This window comes from Callorhinus ursinus, unplaced genomic scaffold (assembly GCF_003265705.2).
Source record: "Callorhinus ursinus isolate GAN/ISIS: 27379988/994484 unplaced genomic scaffold, GSC_fseal_2.0 scaffold18, whole genome shotgun sequence".
Lineage (NCBI taxonomy): Eukaryota > Metazoa > Chordata > Mammalia > Carnivora > Otariidae > Callorhinus > Callorhinus ursinus.
The window spans coordinates 30,456,777-30,474,275 of NW_027397080.1; the positions used below are offsets into that span (position 1 = coordinate 30,456,777).

General features: G+C 54.1%; 1 protein-coding gene across 1 annotated transcript in view; it reads left to right on the top strand.

Annotated features, from left to right (window-relative positions):
- The window catches only part of LOC112811676 (solute carrier family 2, facilitated glucose transporter member 5-like), a 56,254-nt gene continuing 38,755 nt past the window's right edge, over positions 1 to 17,499 (top strand). Inside the window, 2 exon segments of the mRNA XM_073903378.1 lie at positions 1 to 587; positions 13,554 to 13,767. Coding sequence (XP_073759479.1) covers positions 205 to 587; positions 13,554 to 13,767 — 597 coding nt within the window. The 5' untranslated portion in view covers positions 1 to 204.

The window sequence follows — 17,499 nt, forward strand, 5'->3', positions numbered from 1 at the left end:
AGGCCGAGTGCGGAGGGCGCGGGGGCCGCGGGCCGCGGCCGAGGGCGGGGCACGGGGCGGGCAGCTGGCCCGGAGGGACCGGGAGGGGCCGGGACGCGAGCCGTGGGCGCGTCGGTGCCCAGACGGCAGCGGCGGGACAGCCGCACGCGCGTCCCGGCCTCTGTCCCCGCGGCGCCGCGGCCCCGGCCCCCTGCCGGCTCGGCCATGCAGCTGCCCGCGCCGCCCACCGAGCTGGTGCCGTCGGAGCGCGCCGTGGTGCTGCTGTCGTGCGCGCTCTCCGCGCTCGGCTCCGGCCTGCTGGTGGCCACGCACGCCCTGTGGCCCGACCTGCGCAGCCGGGCACGGCGCCTCCTGCTCTTCCTGTCGCTGGCGGACCTGCTCTCGGCTGCCTCCTACTTCTACGGGGTGCTGCAGGACTTCGCGGGCCCCTCGTGGGACTGCGTGCTGCAAGGAGCGCTCTCCACCTTTGCCAACACCAGCTCCTTCTTCTGGACCGTGGCCATCGCCCTCTACCTGTACCTCAGCATCGTCCGCGCGGCGCGCGAGCCTCGGACCGGCCGCCTGCTGTGGGCCTTCCACGTCGTCAGGTGCGTGGCTGCGGCGCCGCTTCCCCTCGAGCCCCCGACCTCCACCTGGGCCCTGCTTGCTGCCCTTGTGGCCCTCGCGTCGTTCTGGCGCCCGCGTCTTGGTCGGACCCCTGGCCGGGGCCCCAGAGGGTCGTGTCTGCTCATGTTCCGAGGCAGTCGGGGGGACCGGCGGGAAGATGCGCGCGGAGAGGTGGACCTGCCCAGAGCATCAGTGCAGAGGGCGCCCCTTTGTGCCTGCCCGAGCCCGAACCTCCCGGAGAGGTGGGGGGCCAGAGCTCGGGCCCTCATAACTTGGAAGCACCGAGAGATGGCGAGGACACCTTATGCCTTTTGCCTCCTGCTTCCCTGCGTTCTGGCCGTTTCTGCTGCCCATGGGGAGAAGCTTCTCCTTCCCAGGCTGCGAGCTCAGTTAGGTGCTGCTCCAGCCTGGAGAGGGGGGCTGCTCCCAGTCGCACCCTGTGCCACAGTAGGTGTGATGCATTCAGCCACTCTCGGGCTAGCTGCCCGTGGCCAAGTGCAGTGTCTCAGCGGTAAGATTTACAGAGTATTGTCTTCATGATTTTGTGCATCTCTAGACCCAGACGATCTTGACTTTCTAGGGTTTGGTATCTCTGAGGGTGAGGTCAGTGGCAGGGTCTGGTCTGGAAGAGGGCCCCCAGCTGCCTGGAGTCTATGAGAGTAGAGTCAACGGAGGGCTTTGCCCAGCCCTGGCATTAGAGCACCTCATCAGGTAACCCTCACCTATGAAGGTTGACTCCTTCCTGGTGTAATTCCAAGATCTGAATGTCCATGGTGTCCTGCACTTCCCTCAAGGCAGGAATCTTCTAGGGCCTCTTTCCCCTTGTCCATCTCCCAGATAAAAGCACCAAATACTGTCCTAATTATAGGACCTCTCTGTTAAATGCTTGAGTGCTTTCCATGGGACTGAGGACAGTCAGCACTTTGGTAGAGACAGGTCACCTGGGTGTCACAACGGTGTGATCACAAGCCTGCAAGAGTCACTTGACCTCTAGGTCTCAGAACTGCTGGAGGAAGGCCAGCTGGTCCCTGGGAAACAAAGTGGCCTGCTTCTCAGCTGTTCATGTCAAAAGTTTTGCAAGGAGCCGGACAGTACCTCAGATGCTGCAGAGATCCACAGGGGCTGCCTTTCTTCCCCTTGTGGCATCCCCCCGGCCCTGGCCTCTGTGTATTTCAGAGACCCAGTCCTTGGCAGTCTGGTTGGGTGTGGGCAGCATGTACACCAGAGTTCACATGTACTTGAGAAGGAGCCTAAGATTGGACCTTTCTTTGCCAAAAATCTCTTCTCTTCCCCCCCCTTAAAAAAAGAATACTGAAAACAATATATATATATTTTTTTTTTAAAGATTTTATTTATTTATTTGACACACAGAGAGATAGAGAACACAAGCAGGGAGAGCAGCAGGCAGAGGGAAAGGGAGAAGCAGGCTCCCTGCTGAGCAGGGAACCCGATGTGGGGCTCGATCCCAGGACCCTGGAATCATGACCTGAGCCTAGCCTAGGCAGATGCTTAACTGACTGAGCCACCCAGGCGTCCCGAAAACAATATATTTTTTAAGTGATGAAGAGAACCTGGTACAGCTCCTATAGAAAAGATGCATTTGCTAATGAACCTGAGTTGGGAGTTCCTTCCATTCAGTCCTAGGGGTGTTTTTTTTGATGCTGAGGAGAGGCCTTCTAAGAAAGCCCATGGGTCCTCCATGCTGGCCATGAAAAAGAAGGGAGTTGTTCATCTTGTCCATCGAATGATCCATCGGCTTCTCAAAAGAAAACTACCAGGGTGCCTGGGTGACTTGGTTAAGCCTCTGACTCTGATCTCAGCTCCGATCTTGATCTCAGGGTTGTGAGTTCAAGCCCAGCATTGGGATCCACACTGGACATGGAGCCTACTCATAAAAAAAACAAAAAACAAAAAACAAAAAAACCTATATCCGAGCTACAAAGGGAGTTTGACAGTTTGTTCTCTGGAGTTCCCTTTCAGAAGTTAGCTCTCAGCATCTTGCTGGTCTAAGAGAATTGGTAGAAAACCTGTCTGACAGGTTCATTTATTGACCTAGATCCTCCCAGGCTGTATTGCTCATGACTTTGCTAAGGGCTCTCCAGTGGCTTTCTTTGGAGTATGCGTTAAAGATGAATAATTGTTAAATAAATAATTGTTAAAGACCTGTTGGCATGAGAAATTTCGTCTTCAGACAGAGGCCGCACAGTCATCCACTTTTTAACCAGTTCAGACTGCTGAAGATCAGTCCTCGTCAGACATTCAGTTTGGGAAAGTATTTTAAAACGTGACAACGTAGAGGTTGCGAATGTCTATTGGAGTTTTTATGAAATGATTTTTTTAAAAGATTTTACTTATTTATTTGACGGAGAGAGACACGGTGAGAGAGGGAACACAAGCAGGGGGAGTGGGAGAGGGAGAAGCAGGCTTCCCGCCGAGCAGGGAGCCTGAGGCGGGGCTCCATCCCAGGACCCTGAGATCATGATCTGAGCCGAAGGCAGACGCTTAACAACTGAGCCACCCAGGCGCCCCTGAAATGATTTTTTAAAAAACCAACAAATATCCTGATAAATGGCCAAAGGAGACATTGAGACAGCAGAGTCAAAATGGTTCATAAATACATTATGGGGGAACGTTTCTTCCGTTAATAGTCAAGGCAATACAAATTATAATGATGAGGTATCATTTTCTCATTAAATTAGAAAAAAGTAGTAAAGCAGAATACTAATGTGATAAATGCTGGTAAAACTGGTACTTTATTTTCCTACATTGTTATTGGCAATGGAAGCTGGAATAATCCACATAGAAAGTATTTGGTTCATACCCCTTGATCCACTAATCCTATTTATAGGGACCTAGTCTAAGGAGATAATCCAAAATACATTCAAAGCTGTAGGTACAAAGGAGTTTGTGTGGGAATTTGGCAGCAACCGGAATGTCCAAAATATAGGGGAACAGAAGATTATAAACTACACCCCACCGGAAACGTTACACAGCCATCAAATACTGGCTGTGAATTCTATAAGCCATGTTTTTAAAATAGTACGATACAATGTTAAATGAAAAAGAAAAAAGCCATCTCTGAACTGAACCACATAAAGCAGGAGGCCAGATAGAATCCTACACGCACACCACTTCCCAGAAAGCACCTGTGCAACCCCCTAGGGCCCCATCATAATACCTGAGCAGGCTTCCTTTACAGAAGGATTTTCTTTGCCCACTGGGGAAGGAGGGCAGCTTAGACTTTATCCTCAAGGAAATGGTATTTTATCACGAGTTGTGCCTGTCTCCTGAGGTCTTGCAAAGTGCTTGTCGGTTCTTTAGCCATTGGACACCAGTAGCCCCGGGGGCTGGGCAGGACTGTCACCCTCCAGTCACGGCTCACGACATTTGCCCAAGCTCACGCAGCCATAATTGGGAGGCTCAGGGTTAGAACTCCAGGGGTCGGTCCTCCATTTATGATCCCATCTTGTCTCTTGGCCTGAGGATACTCCTTAAGGTTGAGATATCATTACTCAATTTATTTTTAACTTTGCAGATTTCTGCCATTATGAACATGGTATCATGTTGCCTTTAGTCTTCTGCATTTATTTTTCTGGAGCCATTTAAGAGTATAGACTGATGACCCCAGAACCCCTAAATCCTTCAGTGTGTATTTCCAAAAGAAAGGGACCGTCTCTTAGGTAACCACCTACACCTTCCAGAAGCAGGGCAGTGGTGTAGCCTGGAACGATGCTGTTACCTGAGGGTGGACTTTACAGGGATATTGTCGGTCTCCTGCCAATGTCCCCAATAGCAAAGGGATACCCTCAGCTTGTGTTTGACTTAGTTGTTGGGTCTCTCTATTGTCCGGCGATCCGCAACAGTTCCTCTTTCTCGGTGTTTCAGGACACTGACTTTTTTGAAAGGCACAGATCTGTGGTTTTGCAGAAGGTCCCTCTGCCGGGCTCTCCGGTGCTTCCCCATGGGTGGTTTCAGGTTCTGCACTGGGGCTGGAATCCCACAGAAGAATCTTCTTATTGCTCCCTCCCTGGGGACTTGGACTTGTTCACCTCCAGTGATAGGAATTCTGATCGCCTGATGAAGGTGTTGCCTGCCAGTTTTACAGGGTAGTTACTGTCCTCCCCTTTGGTAATTAATAAATACCTTGTGGAGATAAAAGTCTTCCTACTCCTCAGACTTTACCCACAAGTTTAGCACACGTCAGATGTCACCGTATTCTGAAAGTGAATTCCGTTTTTTATTGCCTTTGTAAGGTTGTGTGAGAATGAATATTCAGCATCCAAGGGAAGGCCCTGGGTTGAGAAGTCCCTCCCACTCCACTGTCCGTGGCCGTTGAGGCAGCCTGATGCAGACACCCCGTATTTCACAGTCACGGGCATGTGCATGTGGGAGCATTTACAATACTCACCTGAGAAGGTGCCCGGAGCTGCTGTGGGCGCGGTCAGTTCTTCTCTGGTCTAGTAAGCCAAGTTGGTGGGAAGCCATCCCTGTCCCCCTGCTGAAGGTGCGCTGCCTTTCCAAAGCAGCTGTCAGCTCCTGTCAACCCCCCGACTGCAGGGTGGTGGGCTTCTGGACGACACTGGAGCAGGGTCCGTGAACCATCCCTGCACCTGCGTGCCCGGGGAATCCCCGCGCCGGGTGTCATGGGGTGTCCTGTGAGCAGGGGAGGAAGGCTGGGCTGGGGGGAACCTCATTGCCCCCAAGTCGGAAGGAAGGGTCCTGGCCAAGCTAGCCACGTGAGGCAGTCAATAGGGTTTCTTTGGGCCCGAGGTGGGAGTGTGTGTGGGCATGACCGCAGGCCCACCCTCGCTCTGGAGGTTGCTTGGAGGTTCTGGAGGAAGAGTCCGTGGTTCCCAGGTTCACCATCAAAACCCCTGCCGTGGGAAGCGGGAAGTTCTTTTTTTTTTTTTTTTTTAAAAGATTTTATTTATTTGAGGGAGAGAGAACAAGAGATAGAGAGCACGAGAGGGAAGAGGGTCAGAGGGAGAAGCAGACTCCCCGCTGAGCAGGGAGCCCGGTGCGGGACTCGATCCCGGGACTCCAGGATCAATGACCTGAGCTGAAGGCAGTCGCTTAAGCAACTGAGCCACCCAGGTGCCCGGAAGCGGGAAGTTCTAACGGAGACAAAAGGGGAAACGGGGCCAGGAAGGGGAAGGTGCTCTAAGCTCTTTGATGGGAAACTAGCTCACTGTGGAGCCTGGTGACAAGGCCCCGAGCAGGTGTGTCCGAATGAGGGAGGCACGTGGCAGCTGCAGGAACGGCACCCCATGTCGGGCAGTGCTCCCCAAAATAACAAGAAGTGAACTGGCTTTGCTTTTTCCCCCTGAGAAGTTTTCAGAGGACGCTGCTGCATTGTGAGGTCTCTGCACAGAGTTGTGTGTTCGCGGGAAGCCGGAGGCCGCAGGACAGCAGAGTCTGCCCTTGACCCTCCGACCAGGGCAAGCTCAGCCCCTGCCCATCCTTGCCCAGCATCCCGGTACGCCGGGGCCTGAGCCGTGTCTCTGAGCATGGCAGGTGGCTTCATGACGCCCACCAGGACGAGACCTGCTCACGTGTGTGTGCTTAACAGTTCCTTTGCACACCCCACTCGCTTCTGCGGCCAGTGCCACAGAGTGACTTTGTGGCGGCCTGGCCAGTGGCTGGCCGGCTCCCTGAACTTCTCCCACGACTTACCACTCTGCCCCACATTCAACAATAAGTGCCCTTTGTTCCGGGAAGAAACCTCCAGGCAGCCACAGGCCTTGTGATTCCTTCCACCAGGCCTGGCTCACTGCAACCGTGCTTCGCTCGGCGCCCGGCTCTGTCTTGCTCCCAAGAGCTCTCTAAATTGGCACATTGTTGCCCGATAGTTTTGTCCTCAGAGCATTTTTTTTTTTTTTTAGTTGACCTTCAAGGCTTTCCGTAGGCCACACAGCTCAGAGACCAGGACGTGCTGTTTGGGGGAGAAGACCCTTTTGTTTCTTTCCCAGCAGGTGCCCACCCCCTTGTGGGAAGATCTGCAGGAAGAGTGAGATTTGGGGCGAGGGGAAAGTGCGAGAATCGAACGGTGGGGGCAAATGAGTGAGCAGACCTTGCAAGCTCACCCCCTCGTGCAGCAGGAGGAAGGGTATTCCCATCTGTGTGTGGAGTGGAACTGTCTCTGTTGATGCAGGTGTCCCCCACCTTGACTCTGGGGGGAGAGGTTCCAGAGACCACATAACGGGACATCCCCGTTTGGGCAGAGTTGGGAACTCCAAGGGAAACCCAGAGCATCACCGTCCTGGAGACGGGCCGCCTACTCAGGGGCAGCTGATAGATGCCAGGGAATTCAGGTCCTGGGGATGGCTTCCTCACCACCTGGCTCATCCCGTGGTACTCCTAGTTCTGCTCCTCTGGAGGAGATTTTTTTTAAAGACAAAAGGATGCTGGGGCACCTGGCTGGCTCAGTCAGAAGAGCGTGTAACCCTCAGTCTCAGGGTTGTGAGTTCAAGCCCCACGTTGGGCATAGAGCCTCCTTTAAAAAAATAAATAAAAATGAAAATAAAGGATGCCAGGTTCCAAAGAAGAGCTCAGCTCATGAGAGATCTGAATGGCTTTTTGTCAGTTTACCCCTCCCCTAAGCTTACCGAGGGACCCCACCAGCTCTGTCAGCCTGGCTGTGGTGGGACCCCCGGGCACTGAGCACGTGTCTCCCCCATAGTTTGTAGAAAGCCTCTCTCTTCATCTGCTTGGGCTGCCCTGACAATGTACCACAACCGAGTGGCTTCAACAAGAGAAATCCGTTTTCTCACAGCTCTGGAGGCTAGAAGTCAGAGATCAAGGTTGGCAGGGCTGGTTTCCTGTGTGTGTGTCTGTGTCCTAATCTCTTCATATAAGAATGGCAGTCATGCTTGATTAGTGTGCACCCTCTAGACCATTCTAATCACCTCTTTAAAGACCCCCCCCCCACCTCCACCTACAGTCAGATCCTGAGGTACTAGGGGTTAGGACTTCAACATATGAATTGTGTGTGTGTGTCTGGGGGGAACACAAAAGCTCTTAACAGCCTCCGAGGGAGGATGAAGCCGACTTGGAGTCTGGCCTCAGTTTCCTGGTGAACCCGAAGGGAGGGGGCTTGGGCACCTCTGGGAGAGGCTCTTGGTGCCCCTCCAAGTGGGGGATTGTGCTCGGAGTGTGGTCTTCCGGGCTCCCTCCATCCAGGTGACCCCAGCCCTGCTTCTCGGCCTGAGTCCCCTGCTTCTCGGCCTGAGTCACAGGTTTGGAGAGAAGGGGACCAGACACCTTTCATGGCATCTCTGCACGTGGTCCCATGGCTTCCTTCAGCGAAGTTGCCAGTTCAGCCCTTGGTTTTGGTGTTGAGCAGGACACCCTTTCCTCCAGCCATCTAACCCCATCTCCCCTAGCCCGACTTCGTCAAGAGACTTTAAACATTTGAGGATAGCTCAAGGCCCAGCACCTCCAAATGCGCCTGGCTCTGGTGCCAGTTTAACAATCTCAAATTTAGAATGTGGGTCACAAGCGTCCACACAGAGGCAGGACAGCTTCCTGGCCGGTCTGATCTGCCCACATCTGGGCATCAGGGCGATCCCTCCAACCTCATGAGTTTCTAGGTCATAATCAACTCACGTCCTTGGTCTTTTTCACATGCTGTTACTCAGAGACATTTTACTGGTTCGGATTTTGTTAATTTTTTGGGTGCTGGCTTCTTTTTGGGGAGAGGAAAAAGCTATTACATGGTACGTGACAGAAATTGGAAGTATACATTTCTGGAATGCAGAGATGATGTCCCACATGTCTTTGTGGAGTGCCTTCTAGATTCACGGCGCCTACAGCTCAGGCTGGACACCTGGCCTGAGAATGGCTTGGCTTATCTGAGGTTGCCAAAAACACTTTCTCCTCACTCTGCAGGTCGAGAACCTGGGGCTTCTTCAGCAAATTATCCTTTTTTTATCCTCTGTCCATTGGCGTCCTGGAGCCAGCTGGGGAGACCCAGTTATTAAATTTTAGGGCATTTTGTGAGCTGATTGTTAAAGGCAATCATTAATAAAAACTAAATTATATAAACTTATATATATATATATAAATTTATAATAAGTTGTATTAAAAAGAGTGATAAAGGGGCACCTGGGTGGCTCAGTCTGCCTTAAGCGCCTGCCTTCGGCTCAGGGCATGATCCCAGGGTCCTGGGATCGAGCCCCTTGTTGGTCTCCCTGCTCGGCGGGAAGCCTGCTTCTCCCTCTCCCACTCCCCCTGCTTGTGCTCTCTCTCTGGCTCTCTGTCTGTCAAATAAATAAATAAAAATCTTTAAAAAAGAAAAAGTAATAAAAGTACTAAAACTACATCTTTTTTTATTTTTTATTTTTTTAAAGATTTTATTTATTTCTTTGACAGAGAGAGACACAGCGAGAGAGGGAACACAAGCAGGGGGAGTGGGAGAGGGAGAAGCAGGCTTCCCATTGAGCAGGGAGCCCGATGTGGGGCTCGATCCCAGGACCCTGGGATCATGACCTGAGCCGAAGGTAGACGCTTAACGACTGAGCCACCCAGGCACCCCTACATCTTTTTTTTTTTAAAAGATTTTATTTCTTAGAGAGAGCGCGAGAGCATGAGCAGAGGGCAGAGGCAGAGGGAGAAGAACAAGCAAGGCTCCCCACTGAGTGTGGACCCCCCCCCCCGACACCGGGCTTGATCCCAAGACCCCGAGATCATGATCTGAGCTGAAGTCAGATGCTTAACCGACTGAGCCACACAGGCGCCCCACTAAAAATTACATCTTAATTATTTTACTATTATCTGTGTACTTGGGGTTATTTACAACTATTTTATCTGCCCGATGGAAGTACTGTCAGAAATACTGCACATCTGTCTCCAACCACATGTGTTGGTGGCTTGAAATTAGTTATAGTGGGAATGTTTGCTCCGTGGAAAATGGCAGACACTACAGATCAGGGCTTGGTTTGTTGTTTTGTTGATTGTGTAGAGAAGAGGTCAGCAGACTTTCCCCCAAACAAACCCTACACAGATGGTAGGTTTTTTAGCTTCATAGGCCATCTGATCTCAGTTACAACTATTGCCCCTGTAGCCTGAAAGCAGGTCTAAACAATATGTAGAGGGGTGAGTGTAAACGAGGCTGTGTTGCAATAAAACTTTATTTAAAAAAGCAGAAAAGCAGACCTCCAGCCAGATTTGACCTGAGGGCCGTAGTCTGCTGGACCCTTTATCTAGACTTAAGAAGGTGATGGAGGAAGTGTCAATAGGAAAGATTATACTTAAAAGTGCTCCTTGTGTGAACTTCAGCAAAGGTGGTACCCACACTGGGGTAGGCAGGAAGCCGGGTACTTAAGGGGGTGAGAAGAGGTGGTATCATAGAGCAGGAAAAAAAAAAAATAGAAGGAATACTCTTCCAGGGCTGGGAAATTAGTATTTGCTCACACAAGGAAGTCGCTCCCTGGTCACCATTTGTCGTGCCCCTTAGGTCTTCCTTTTTTCACATTCTTCTTAACGTGTGAAGGAAAACGAAAACACAACCAACTTCATGTCCTGAAACTACTTTCATTTGCCAACTGCAACCATAGCGTGTTGGCAAAAATCAACCAACACATTCTGTGGGGCTCAACTGGCTATATGGAATTCGTCACGAGGGTCATAGTGTGTTGTGTTATTACTTGCAGGTTGTGTGCCTCACATCTTTCATATCAGTTAAAGTAATAATAAATGTATGTGTGCAAGCACACGCACACACGTACAAATACTTTTGTGTGCAGAGCCAGCTGTTAAACATAACCAGCACAGCATGGCCCAAGCCCACGAATTACGAGTCCGGTAGAGCCTGCTTCGCTGGGTCGTTAGACTCTCGATCCCTCCCACTCCATTCCCACCCCTCCCTGATATTACTTCTTCTTACCACCTCCCACTTAAATACCTCTCCTGCCACTTCTGGCCATCTGTGCTTAGACTCAAACAGTGACTCTGATTGATCAACCCACGTTCTTAACCCGTGAAAGCCCTCTGCCTGTTGGGTCTTCTCTCCGGCTATTTCCCAACACAAACTTAGCTCCAGGTGCACCCCAATCATACAGAGGAAATGCATCACTCTGTAGCTTTCTTATGACGAGCCTAAAGTCATAGAACACCTGTCTCCGGGTTGGGCCCAGGTCTCCTGCGAGGGCCGTCAGGGTGCTGGGGAAGGAGAAATCACCCTGCCTGTGAGTGTGCCCCTTCCTCCCGCATGTCTGTCCTGCACGCGTCCTTCCAGTCCCGAGGGCACCCCTCCGCTCCTGCCTAACCCCCTGTAGGGCGATGTGCCCTACACACCAGGCTTATTCCGGTGGGCCATAAAGTGATGAACAACAACAGAACTAACTTCGGGATTGCAGTTTCCTTTTCAATGACAATGATGTCCTTGCCGTGAATAGTTAAGGAGTAAATGGGGGAAAGTTGTTTCATTACTTGCCTCAAACTTCATTCATTCATCAGCAGGTCCTTGTTTTGCCCCTACTAGGCACCAGGCGCTGTTCTGGATGCTGGAAACCGTAGTGCACCTACGCTCACGGAGCTCATAACTGACATGTTGTCTCCAGATCCCAGGACGGCATGAGTTTTTAAGTGGTAACCCTGTATTATGACAAAACAGTTTGACAGTCATCTATATCAGCTTCACAAATGAGTAACCGATTGAACAAGCATTTAGAATGGACAGACTCCTGAGGATAACTTGGTCCCTTTCTCTTAACCCTTTAACTCCTGTGGGTTTTTTGTCCCTTCTGTGCCTTTGTGACCTCAAGGAGGACAGGCTGCTTCCCGCCTCCCCTTCCCTCCGATGCTGAGGGTGCAGGTGGCTCTGCGCTCATGCTCCTGTCCGGGCACCCAGAGGCCAGTATGGGAAGAGTGGGTGGGTTGAACAGGCACCTCCGTTCTGAAAGCGCCCAACACAGAGTCCTTCCCAGGCCCGGGGAGCTGGCTTTCTCCCTTCCGTCCTCCACAGCCCTGCGGTATTTGGAGAACCTGACTGAACACAGCACTTCTCGTTTGGGCAAGACTAACATGCAGCTATGGTCTCATCATTGTTCCAGAACTTTCTCTCGAAAAGAGCTGCTCCTGGCTGGCTCAGTCAGAAGGGCATGCGACTCTTGATCTCGGGGTTGTGAGTTGTTGGGCGTAGAGATTCCTTAAGTAAATAAGTAAAAATAAACTTAAAAAAAAAAGCTACTGTTGCTTACACAGAGCTCTCAACATATAACTGATTTCTGAGCTGAGCGTTTAACTGATGACAGGGTCCTGTTTGTACACGGCTCCATTCTCCAGCGACTTACCTGGGCCACAGGCCTGTGTGCGCTCTCCCAGGGGCAGAGATCGCATGGGCCTCGCACTTTACTGGCACCTGCCCTATGGGCCGGAATCCTGGGATGTTGGACACGACTCATGACAGCGGTCAGACCCACTGACACACTTACCCAGTCCTGTGTGCCAGGCATACTCCACTCGGTTTATTCTCATAATGACCTACCCTGCTCTAGGCGCCGTTCCAGTCCCCACTGTGTGGAGAAAAACACTGGCGTGTGGAGGCCGAGTGGGGGTCAACTTGGACCCTGCTCCTTGCCGGGCAGGCCAAGCTCGGAGCCACCTCACGGTGCCACCACGAAGTCTCTGTGTGTCCCCCTGGCCCGTGTAAAATGCTTCGCAAGCAGACTGGTGCGGGGATCCCAGGAAGCCCCTTGGGGCTTGGCCCTCATCTGGCCGTGTTGCCATCGGGGGGAGCTCTCAAAAAGTCTGCCTGGCACTGCCCTAAGAGGGGGCCCCTGCCCCAGGCCTGATGCTTCAGAGGCCCGCCTTTGACCTCTGCAGGGAATACCCCCTTCCCATAGAGCAGAGAGGCCTCAGGTCCAGAGAGAGGTGTCTACCCAAGCCCCTGGTTGCCCTTCTAGATCCTGCTGCCAGTGTGTGCACCCTGAGACCCATGCGGCCAAGGGGGCTGTGTGGGCAAGGTGCGGGCACGTGGCATGCAGGCCACTCTGGGGGCAGGAAGGGGCTGCCCTCCCCATGCCACAGTGCTCTCGCGCCCATCTGCAAGGAGTCCAGCAGTTCTTTTTCTTTTTTAATTTTTTATTGTTATGTTAATCACCATATATTACATCATTAGTTTTTGATGTAGTGTTCCATGATTCATTGTTCGTGTATGACACCCAGTGCTCCACGCAGAACGTGCCCTCCTTAATTCCCATCACCAGGCTAACCCATCCCCCCACCCCCCTCCCCTCTAGAACCCTCAGTTTGTTTCTCAGAGTCCATCGTCTCTCATGGTTCGTCTCCCCCTCCGATTTACCCCCCTTCACTCTTCCCCTCCTGCTATCTTCTTCTTTTTCTTCTTTCTTAAACATATATTGCATTATTTGTTTCAGAAGTACAGATCTGTGATTCAGCAGTCTTGCACAATTCACAGCGCTCACCATAGCACATACCCTCCCCAATGTCCGTCACCCAGCCACCCCCTCCCTCCCACCCCCAACCACTCCAGCAACCCTCAGTTTGTTTCCTGAGATGAAGAATTCCTCATATCAGTGAGGTCACATGATACCTGTCTTTCTCTGATTGACTTATTTCACTCAGCATAACACCCTCCAGTTCCATCCACGTCGTTGCAAATGGCAAGATCTCATTCCTTTTGATGGGAGCCCAGCAATTCTGAATTAGGACCTGGCCTCTGAGGGCCTGGGGGGTGCGTCGGGCCAGGCAGGAGGCGGGGACATTCCCTGTGCTCTGCGACATTAGGGTGGGCCTGGCGGGGTGGGGGAGGAGCGGGCCCGGGTGGGGGGAGTTGAGCACTCCTGCCTCGCTTTGTGCGGGGCTGCTGTGTGGTCCACGGTTCGGGAGCACCGTTCTGTCCGCCGAGCGTCCCTGGCTTTGCCCCTTCCGGCCTCGCTGGGAGCAGGGCCTGACCTTGACTGTCTCGTTTGCCTGTTGTTCCTCAGCTGGGGGGTCCCGCTGGCCATCACGGTGGCAGCTGTCGCCCTGAAGAAGATTGGCTATGATGCCTCGGACGTGTCAGTCGGCTGGTGCTGGATTGACCTGGAGGCGGAGGACCGCATCCTGTGGATGCTGCTGACCGGGAAGCTCTGGGAGATGCTGGCCTACGTCATGCTGCCCGTGATCTACTGCCTTATCAGGAAGCACATAAACAGGGCGGTAGGTACCTGCGGGTGCCCCTCCCCAGGCCCCCCAACCACAGCTCTTGTGTGGCTACTGCACCCTGGCAGCCTGGGCGTCCGGGTTTGCTAATTATGCGGCCCTGGACGGAGTGGGTCCCATCAGTCCTCCGTTGTGGACAAGGAAATAGAAGCTGGCAGAGGCTAAGGGGCTCCCCGGACTCGCCCAGCCCCAGAGGCCCAAGCCACAGTGTGTGGAGTCCAGGAGGCGAGTGCCCAGCCTGGGATCTGGGCACAGGCCTCTACTGCCCCCTCCTGGCAGGCCCCCAGGGTTGCTCCATGTCGAGGGGAGTGCAGGCGCCAGGAAGCCGCGTCTGGGTAATGGAACTGCGAGGCCCCTGGGAGACGCGTGGGCTTTCGTCCTCGGTGACACGGATGCCTCATCACGTTACCGGTGGTCGTGGAGAGTGTGTCACACATGGAGACTCTTCAGGGTCTTGGGAGCTCGGAGAGCGAGAGCTGGGCTGGCTGGACATTCCAGGCAAGAAAGGTTTTCCTCTGAGGACATCCTTCCTTGTCCTGCCCTACGGGCTCTGCAGGCCGAGGCGCCGCGCCGCTGGGGGGCTACGGTGGGGGGCTGCGGGGGCGTCCGAGCCCAGGCCCAGGGGCTCTGCGGCTGTGCTGTTTGGGGCTCTTTGCCCCATTTCTCAGGGGCTGAAACTGCAGGGGTGTGTGTCCCCCATCTTTGGTCTTTTGGGGTGTACTGTGACATGGCAGCCGTTTCCGAGTTTGTCGGGTGCTCCCCGCAGCTGTGGGTGCTCCCCGCTGTGGCTTGTGAGTCTAGACTTCGGGTTCTCTTTTCACTAAGACTGCACTGCCTCCCCACCTGCCTGCCACCCTCTTCTGATCCCGTGGGGTTTACTGATTGGCCTGAAATCCGTCTTCTTGCTGGTGTCCTGCCTGGGCCGGGGGCACCCCTTCTTGGCTCCTTTTTCTCCCTGGGAAGTTTCTGGACTCTTTGAGGAAGACCCCCAGCCTGCCCCTCTGTGTGCCTCTCTTCTTCCTTGCCTTTGGCCAGGAACCTGGGGCCGTGCCTGGGAGGCCAGCCCCCCATGGGAGAACTGGTCTTCTCTAACGACTCTGCTAGTGTTTTCCAGAAAACAGGAAGAATAGTGGGCAGGGTGGTATAGGGGTTGTTCCCTGTCAGCCGGGGGTCGGGGGGGTGGGGGTGTGTGGCCTGGGAGGCTCAGTTGGTTAAGTGTTGGACTCTTGGTTTCTGCTCAGGTCATGATCTCCGGGGGCAAAAGAGGGGATTGTGGGATCAAGCCCCGAGTCAGCCTCAGTGCTGAGCACAGAGTCTACTTCAGCTTCTCTCTCCCTTCCCCTCTGCTCCTCCCCTCCGCTGCTCATGCACACTCTCTCTCTGTCAAAATAAATAAAAATAAAATATATTTTTTAAAGATTTTATTTATTTATTTTGACAGAGAGAGACACAGCGAGAGAGGGAACATAAGCAGGGGGAGTGGGAGAGGGAGAAGCAGGCTTCCCACGGAGCAGGGAGCGCGACGCGGGGCTCGATCCCAGGACCCTGGGACCATGACCAGAGCCGAAGGCAGATGCTTAGCTGACCGAAGCACCCAGGCGCCCCAAAAATAAAATCTTAAAAAAAGAAAAATAAGTGAACTGGAGCGAACTTTCCAAAGAAGACAGCTGCCCTGCTCCTCCCCTGCCCCCACCCCACCCCTGCCAGGCTGCTCTAAGCCCCAGGGGAGGAAGGGAGGAAGCAGGTGCTCTGAGCAGGTGAGGTGCAGCAGCCTGGGTGCTCAGAGATGCCAGGGTGTGTGGCTTTTCCCGTCACCTGGGCTTTCAGTGTCCCGGATACAGGACCACGCTCAGAAACAAATCTTTGTTGTGAGTAGTTACATCTATTTTTTAACATTTTATTTATTTGAGAGAGAGACAGAGAGAGCAAGAGCAGGGAGGAGAAAGAGAAGCAGGCTCCCCGCTGAGCAGGGAGCACGATGCAGGGCCCGATCCCAGGACCCGGGGATCATGACCTGAGCCGAAGGCAGGCACCCAACCAACTGAGCCACCCGGGCGCCCCTGCATCTATTTTAACAAATTCGGTTGTGATCTGGAAATGGAGCTACCCTCTTCCTCACACTGAAGGGTGTTCCCAGGAGTAGGGAAGCCCAAAGCCTGTGCCTCCTCACCTTTTCTTTCTGCCCCAGCTTTGGATGGAGCCCCTCCTTCCTCGGTCTTTGCTCTGGGGGAGCTTGCATTCTGGGGGGGGGGCGGAGGGCAGGGTGATAAGAAGTAATAGACCTGATAAATAAGGCTGAATGACATCTAGGAAGGAGGAAGGTAAGAGCTACAAAAAACCAGGCAAAAATAAAGAGCTGAACCTGGGGACAGGAGTACCTGGGAAACGCCTACGCACTTGAAAAGGGGCTGTCAGGGTAGGCCTCCTCCAGGGGCCGACATTGAGCAAAGGCGTGAAGAGGGTGAGGGAGTGAGCCTCTGGGCAGATGGGAAACAACACTCCAGAGGGAACGGCTTGTGCAAAGGCCCTGCGGTAGGGTGTGCCTGGGGAATATGTTTGGGGACTTAGGGAGGCCTGTGGGACTGGAGTAAATCAGGTGAAAGCAGTAAGCATGAGGTCAGAGCTAGACTGGAATCCGAGACCTTCAGGTAGAACTGAACCTGACTTGGGTTTTCAAGGAACCGTGCTGCTTCTGGGCCAAGAATAGGACTGCGGTGGGGAGGAGTTTGGGTGGCGAGGGTGGTGGAGGGAGATGGGTGAGAGAGTTGTAACTGCCCGGAGGAGTGGCGGTGGCGCTGGGGCCGGGCTGGTGGCCGTGGCGCTGGGGGGAGCATCCAGATTCTGGATCTCTTTTGAAGGGGGAGCCCGCAGGACTTGCCCACGGAAGGGACGTGGGGCGGCAGCAACAGGAGGGGGTTTCTGGCCCGGGCACCTGCTGGGGTGCCGGCGCGTTAGCAGAGGTGGGGACGTGCGCACGAGGCTCGGGCGCCGGGGTGCGGCGCGGTGCTCCTGACGCGAGAGCCGTCAGCGTGTCTCCGACCCCCGCGGGGAGGTGCGCGGCACGCAGCGGACTGAGGGTGGCGGGGCCGCCCGCCTCGCTCACACCTGTTCCCCGCGCCCTGCACAGCACGAGGCGCTGTCCGAGTACCGGCCCATCCTCTCCGAGGCTCACCGGCCACGCCACCAGGCCTCCGTGGCCGACAAGAAGCTGATGCTCATCCCGCTCACCTTCATCTGCCTCCGGGTCTGGAGCACCGTGCGGTTCGTCCTGACGCTCTGTGGCTCCCCGGCCGTGCGGTCGCCGGTGCTGGTCGTTCTGCATGTATGTGGGCCTGCCCTCCCCGGCCCTTGCTGCCCTAGCGCAGGGTCAGACGCCTTCCCCCGACCCCCTGGAAGAGTGGGTGCGGCCCAGGGACATTAGGGGACTCTCTGGTGGCTTTGGGAGTGATGATGTCCTTCCCAATGCAGAAGGCCTCCAGGTAGGGGGTTGCAGAGCAGCCTCAGCGGAGGGGAGGACAGGGTTCTGGGGTCCGCAGCGCTTCCCAGTCTCCGTGTGTGTGTGAGAGAGAGAGAGAGAGAGACCCCCTCCAGCAGAGAGAGAGAGAGAGAGACACCAGCAGAGAGAGAGAGAGAGACCCCCTCCAGCAGAGAGAGAGAGAGAGAGAGAGAGACCCCCTCCAGCAGAGAGAGAGAGAGAGAGAGACCCCCTCCAGCAGAGAGAGAGAGAGA